This window comes from Mercenaria mercenaria, chromosome 6 (assembly GCF_021730395.1).
Source record: "Mercenaria mercenaria strain notata chromosome 6, MADL_Memer_1, whole genome shotgun sequence".
Classification (NCBI taxonomy): domain Eukaryota; kingdom Metazoa; phylum Mollusca; class Bivalvia; order Venerida; family Veneridae; genus Mercenaria; species Mercenaria mercenaria.
This window is the reverse complement of record NC_069366.1, coordinates 35109041-35116540: the sequence shown is the minus strand read 5'-3', so window position 1 is coordinate 35116540 and position 7500 is coordinate 35109041. Positions and strand designations below refer to the sequence as shown.

Genomic DNA, 7500 nt, shown 5'->3' with positions numbered 1-7500 from the left:
ACTCTGGAACCCATGAAGGAATCTGGCCAGTTCAAGAAAGGAACCAAGATCTTGTGGTAATACAAGTTGTGTGCAAGTTTGGTTAAAATCAAATCATAAATGAAGCTGCTATTGTGCAGACAAGGTCAAAATAGCTAATTTTGGCCCTTTCAGGGGCCATAACTCTGGAACCCATTAAGGGATCTGGCCGGTTTAAAAAAGGAACCGAGATCTTATGGAGACACAAGTTTTGTGCAAGTTTGATTAAAATTCAAATCATAAATGAAGCTGCTATTGTGCAGACAAGGTCAAAATAGCTAATTCTGGCCCTTTCAGGGGCCATAACCCTGGAACCCATAATGGAATTTCGCCAGTTCAAGAAAGGAACCAAGATCTTATAGTGATACAAGTTGTGTGCAAGTTTGGTTAAAATAAAATCATAAATGAAGCTGCTATTGTGCAGACAAGGTTAAAATAGCTAATTCTGGCCCTTTCAGGGGCCATAACTCTGGAACCCATATTGGAATCTGGTCAGTTCAAGAAAGGAACCAAGATCTTATGGTGATACAAGTTGTGTGCCAGTTTGGTAAAAATCAAATTATAAATAAAGCTGCTATTGTGCAGACAAGGTCAAAATAGCTAATTTTGGCCCTTTCAGGGGCCATAACTCTGGAACCCATAATGGGATCTGACCAGTTCAAGAAAGGAACCAAGATCTTATGGTGATACAAGTTGTGTGCAAGTTTGGTTAAAATAATCATAAATGAAACCACTATCGTGCAGACAAGAAATTGTTGACGCACAGACGGACGACTGACAACGGACGAAGGGTGATCACAAAAGCTCACCTTGTCACTATGTGACAGGTGAGCTAAAAAGTAGGTCACATACACGGTAAACTGAAATTCAGTTTTGAGATCGGTGTGCAAAACTGTGCATGTCATCCAAATTTCAAGGCTGTATCTTCAGAAACAACAAAGTAGGTCAGTAGGTCAAGGTCACAGTCAAGTGATCCCTAATCGCTTGGGGTCATCAGGTAATTATAATTAAACAGTCTAGGAAATATGACCTGATAATTTTTGAAGTATTTTTTCCTATATAACTCATAATTATAACAAGTGATCCCCAGGGCGGGGCCTCTTTTGTCTTGTCTGACCTACAGGAATCCTAAACGAAACCTAAGCTGCACAACTTCACATGCTGTGTTTCATGACCCCAGGTCAAACATATTTTAAGATACATGCGACACAAACTTTTATGCCCTTTTAAGTATATTTTTGACTATGTCAAGGGCTATAACTCTGGTCGAGCTGAGTGAAATCTCCAACAAAACCCAAGAAGCATAACTTTGGATGCTGAATAATATCCCTGTAATGTAATATAATCCTAGGTCAATTACTTTTTGAGACTATGTCAAGGGCTATAACTCTGGTCTAGCCAAGTGAAATCTCCAACAAAACCCAAGAAGCATAACTGCATGCTGAATAATACCCTGTAATGTAACATAATCCTAGGTCAAATACTTTTTGAGATAAATGCAACACAAACTTTTAGGCTCTTTTTATGCATATTTTGACTAAGTCAAGGGCCATAACTCTGGTCTGACTGTGTGAGATCTCAATTAAAACACCAGGTTCACAACTTCGTGCTTAATAACAACCCTGTGAGGTTTGATGACTCTAGGTTCTGATATAGAGTAAGTATAAAAGCACCATTTCTATGTAAAACTTTTCTTAAATTTCGAAATCATTTTCATGACAAGGACCAGAATTCTACACAAGAAAAAAAATATTTTTGGCCATAAAATTAAAGTTTTATAGATAACTTAAAATCCAAAAATATCATACAACCAAGTGAACCAACCCTGGAGACCTTTAAAATGATGTATAACCTATTCCTAGATCTTTCAAATTAAGTGCAGCAATGTTATGGAAAAGTTGTTCAGTCTGCTCCAAATACAAGAGTAAACATGGCTCTACATTTTATGTTTTGTTTAATGTGGCATCATAATTTCATAATTTTCAACAGGAAAAACAAACAAAACAAATATAAGTCAATATTTAAATATGACATTCAACAAAAGGCTGGATGTTAAAAACAAATCATTTTATTATGAAATAGAAAAACAGTACAGAAAAAAACAAAATAAACTAGAGCAATCAGTACACTCAGGTGATTCATGTCCCCACAACATTTGAAAACTGCTAATAAGAAATTTCATGATTTTGCGTATCAATTTATAGTACACATTACATGAATAAATCTTTTCAAGGGAGTTATGGTTCTTAAGGCTTTCAAATCCCTTTTTTACCATTTATTATTATTATTATTTACCAGATTTTTATAGTGCTCATTTCATCTATAAAATAAACGTTCAAAAGCGCTGAAATCTTTATCACTATGATATAATCAGTTTTCGTTCAGTTTTCTTCAATTAAGCCAATGTTATAATCCTGTATTTTCAAAAAGGTGAAAAAATAGTAAAAAAAAGAGGAGAAAATGTTACAATCATGCAAGTTTAGGCTTTTTACTATCTTTCTTTTTAATCTAGCAATGTATAAAGTTTCAGAGAATTGGAAGTTACTGTCTAAAAGTTTTTTTTCTGCATCAACACAGTACAGGTGATGACTAAATTCTTTGGCTCCACAAGTTTAAAATGTTTAACAAAATAGACAAGAGGGTCATGATGACCCTATATCGCTCACCTGTTAAACTTGGCCTTGGAATCATCAAGATAAACATTCTGATCAATTTTCATGAAGACAGGGTCATAAATGTGGCCTCTACAGTTTTAACAGGCTTTTCCTTTGATTTGAGCGGAGACCTAGTTTTTGACCCCACATGAAACAGTTTCTAACTTGGCCTAGGAATCATCAAGATAAATATTCTGACCAAGTTTCATGAAGATAGGGTCATAAATATGGCCTCAAGAGTGTTAACAAGCTTTCCTTTGATTTGAGTAGTGGCCTAGTTTTTGACCCCACATGACCCAGTTTTGAACTTGGCCTAGGAATATTCAAGATAAACATTCTGACCAAGTTTCATGAAGATAGGCTCATAAATGTGGCCTCTATGGTGTCAACAAGCTTTCCCTTTGATTTGACCTGGTGACCTAGTTTTTGACCTCACATGACGCAGTTTCTTACTTGGCCCAGAGATCATCAAGGTAAACATTCTGTGCAAGTTTTATCAAATCAAAGCATAAATGAAACCTCCATATGGCTTAAAGGGCCAAAATTGAAAAATTCGCCCCTTTCAGGGGCAGTAACTCTAGAACCCATGATGGAATCTAGCTGGTTTTCGAAAGGAACCCAGATCTTATTAAGACTTAAGTTAAGTGAAAGTGAGTTTAAAATCAAATGTGAAATGTCACTTCTATCGTGTTCACAAGGTAAAAATTAACAAATTTTGGCTCTTTCAGGGGTCAGCTAGGGGCTGTAACTCTCTATAATTGGATCTGATGGAATCATCATGGAATCCAAGACCTATTGTTGTTAAAGATATTTTGCAAGTTTGTATTAAATCAAACTATAAATGAAGTCTTTATATGGCTGCAAAAGCCAAAATAGCATATTTTTGGCCCTTTAAAGGGCCATAACTCTGGAACCCATGATGGGATCTGGCCAGTTTTCGAAAGGAACATTGATATTACGCCAATACAAGTTGTGTGCAAGTTTGATTTAAGTTGATTGCAAAATGTGGTCTCTATCATGTTCACAAGCCAAAATAGCAAATTGTGGCCCTTTAAGGGGCCATAACTCTGGAACCCATGATGGGATATGGCCAGTTTTCGAAAGGAACCAAGATATTATGCCAATACAAGTTGTGTGCAAGTTTGATTAAAATCCATTCCAAAATGTGGTCTCTATCGTGTTCACAAGAAATTGTGGACATACGGATGACAGGCGATCACTAAAGCTCACCTTGTCACTACGTGACAGGTGAGCTAAAAATATGAATATAGTTATGAAAATAGTCAAGACAGAATTATGACTCTTGTGCATTTACTTTCCCTCAATGTTGTCTATCACTGTATTAACTTACATAAAACTTTACATTCACTGAAGCCATGAAAATTTCTGTCAAAGATGTTAAAAATGTGGTAAAAAAGAAAATCAGGGGAGACAATTTCAATAATATTCAAAACAGAGTTATGGTTTTATACTCTATACTTCCTCTCATTGCCATCTACAACCGTTTCAAGTTTTATCAATATATTCCTTTCAGTGGACTTAAAAGTAACTTCAATTATGAAACCTGGTATGTAAACTTCTCATATCTAAAGCCTCTTTTAAGTTTTAAACAGTATCTGTATCAGTGCCAAACTTACTCAAGGAAGAAAAATGCAACAGGACAAAGTCATTGCAATACAGCCCTCACCAAACTTTGTTTGGCAGGGGTATAATGACTGTGCGAATGCTGACTGTATTTCAGTATTTTGAATGTGTTTTCATATGAGCCGCGCCATGAGAAAACCAACATAGTGGGTTTGTGACCAGCATGGATCCAGACCAGCCTGCGCATCCGCGCAGTCTGGTCAGGATCCATGCTGTTCGCTTTTAAAGCCTATTGGAATAAGAGAAACTGTTAGCGAACAGCATGGATCCTGACCAGACTGCGCGGATGCGCAGGCTGGTCTGGATCCATGCTGGTCGCAAACCCACAATGTTAGTTTTCTCATGGCGCAGCTCATATACACTTTAATAAGATTAATAGGACTTGATCCTGTAGGAATACTAAAAACTGTTTGCCAAATGAATTAATCTGAACTACTAAAAACATAACAAGACATCAAAAAAATACACTTAAGATAACGATAAATATGTAACAAATAAAAAAGAATAAATTATGTGTCGTACTATGAAAAATAAAAACCTCAGGTTTTACGGGAGGGGAGAAAAACTAAGCAAAAGCATTTCAATGTAACTTAACGGTCAGTAATATTTTCCCCATGTCTGACATTATAAAGGATCATCTATAAATAGAACTATTAGAAATGTACCCCTATTTACTAAAAAAATTTTTTCATTCTATTGTATTTAATGTTACCATTTCCTAAAATATGGCTTCCAAAAAAGCATGAAATCAATGCTCGCCTTCTGTAACTTCATAAATACCTCCTCTAAAAAACCCCACCACAACCAGCCCTTATGTAACTTCAGCATAAGTATTCTTCTGAAAATACTTCTAACCGTCAAACCAAAACTCTGATCTACATAATAAACAACTTCACAACCAGACTTCAGTTACAAGTACATGTATTAAGAGCGTATTTATAAATGCAGTTATTGTAAATCAGAAAATATATGCAGTGGTTTTATTTTTGCAAATATTCGTGAATAATGCTACTCACGAATTCATGAATAGTAATCTGCCTACTGTTAAAACTGAATAATATGAGAATCTCAATAACTGAATCATGGGAGAAACTCAACATTTGGTTGTCAAAATAACACTTAAAAGGTCTGCTGTATCTCTGTTTTATATTAAATTCCATGGAAACAATTACGATTATATGGCAACCTTCCAGCTTTTATGGCTAAATACTACAGGTGCCTCCTCACATATAATTAAGGAACAGATGCTGGATTACTCTTTTACAGTTCACATATGAAATGATGTTTTGTGATCATTTATTATGAAAAGCAGTACAAGCCTTGTGGCAAAATATTCTGCCAGATTCGTTTTTTTCAGGCATGTGGTAAAACTTGTGGGCAAAGTACAAAATTCTTAAATTCAAACAAGAGCTGTCCGTAAGACAATGCTCGACTATTCAAATGGTTGTTACAGAAACAGGAATTTTACCCGAAATGTTAACATATTTATAGAGTTTCAATCCAGTATCTGCATTAGTTTTAGAGACTGTAACTTGCATGCAAAACTAACTAGGATTTTCTAAGTCCAAAAGGGGGCATTATTTGGCCAAAATGCATGTCAGAGTTATGGGACTTGATGCTATTACCTAGTTTTATAACCCTGAAGACGCATATGAATTTTCAATTCAATATCTGCATCAGTTTTGGAGATAGTAACTTACATGCAAAACTTTAACCTGGATTTTCTAAGTCTAAAGAGCAAAAATGCATGTTAGTGTTATGAGACCTGATCCTGACCTAAATAAAGAAAAATTAAGTTTCAAAGCTATATGCCTTTAAATCATAGCTTTACGTACTTGCATGCAAAACTTTAAACAAGGTGTGACACTGACACCAGGGTGAGTACAATAGCTGACTATGGTTCAATAGTCGAGCTAAAAATGGATTTCTAAATAATTATGAAAGGAGTACTTTCCTAGAATACCAGTAGCATAGTTAAGACAGCAGAAATAAGTTGTCAAAAACTCATTTCATAAACAAAAAGCCTTAAAGTAGATCTCTGAAGAATCTTTTCTCTGATATAACAGAATCAGCATCTTTTACAACTGTAAAATGTACTTTTCTAGTTTGTGAACAAATCTTGTCCACTAATACTGCTTCATAAACTCGTCTACAAACAGGAGTACACATACAGAACCTAAAAAACATAAAAAAAATCTTTTGGCAGCTAAAGAATAAAACTTTGTACACACCAACTCTGATAAAATGTGTGATAATGATAACAATGAAATAAATAGATGTATTATTGTACAGGAAACTGGTGCCCTCTCCCACCTAACTGTCGCACTATATTTATATATCTAGGCCTGCAAGACGGCTGCATCTCCTTTATTTCAAAGATTTTGCACTAAGCCATAATAAAATACAACAAAGGGCCTTAACTCCAACACTTAAGAGTCCCTTCAGAAATTCCTTTTTTTTTTTAAACCAACACAGTATTTTTGTGATGTATGTATGGACAAGGGAAAATGTACTGGTATATGTGTGACCCAAATCCCCATTTCAACACGGCACAAAAAGCACAATGTTGACAGTGATCAATATCCATATATCACATGAGAATACATGAAAAATTCATGTCGGAATGTACAATGAACATCATATGAATGTAGAACTTGAAATGTTATCATGTCAATTTGGCATAAACGGGCGGATTAAATTTTTTCCGCAAAAATTTGGCAATGTATAACGGAATACAGCTGACAGATGTGATGACGATCACCTTCCAGAAGAAGTTCCATGTTTTGAGAAACATTGGATCTGAAATCAAAAATAATAACAGAAGTGACATTATGCAATTTAGTATTTCACCTTTAAAAATTTACAAACATAAAATGTGACTTCCATTCTTTTTTTAAGGTTTGGGAAGTTTGACATAAGAATTTTTTCATTTTATGTTTTGTTTCTTAAAAGTGGACAAACACATCTGAGCAGTATTGACAGTTCCTATTAATGGAACAAAAAGATCTAACATACTCAATGACAATGAACACAGATATTTATTATTTATTTTGTTGTGTTTAAGGTTGCACCGGCACAATTATATGTCATATGATGACTTTCCAGCTTTGATGGTGGAGGAAGACCCCGGGTGCCCCTCTGTGCATTATCTCATCACGAGCGGGCACCTGGGTAGAACCACCGA

At 35.2% G+C, this 7500-nt stretch overlaps 1 protein-coding gene across 1 annotated transcript in view; it reads right to left on the bottom strand.

Annotated features, from left to right (window-relative positions):
• Positions 1-1955: 1955 nt before the first annotated feature.
• The window catches only part of LOC123549201 (probable phospholipid-transporting ATPase IIB), a 34296-nt gene continuing 28751 nt past the window's right edge, over positions 1956-7500 (bottom strand). The window contains exon 25 of the mRNA XM_053546754.1: positions 1956-7115. Coding sequence (XP_053402729.1) covers positions 6982-7115 — 134 coding nt within the window. The 3' untranslated portion in view covers positions 1956-6981. The remainder of the gene's footprint in view (positions 7116-7500) is intronic.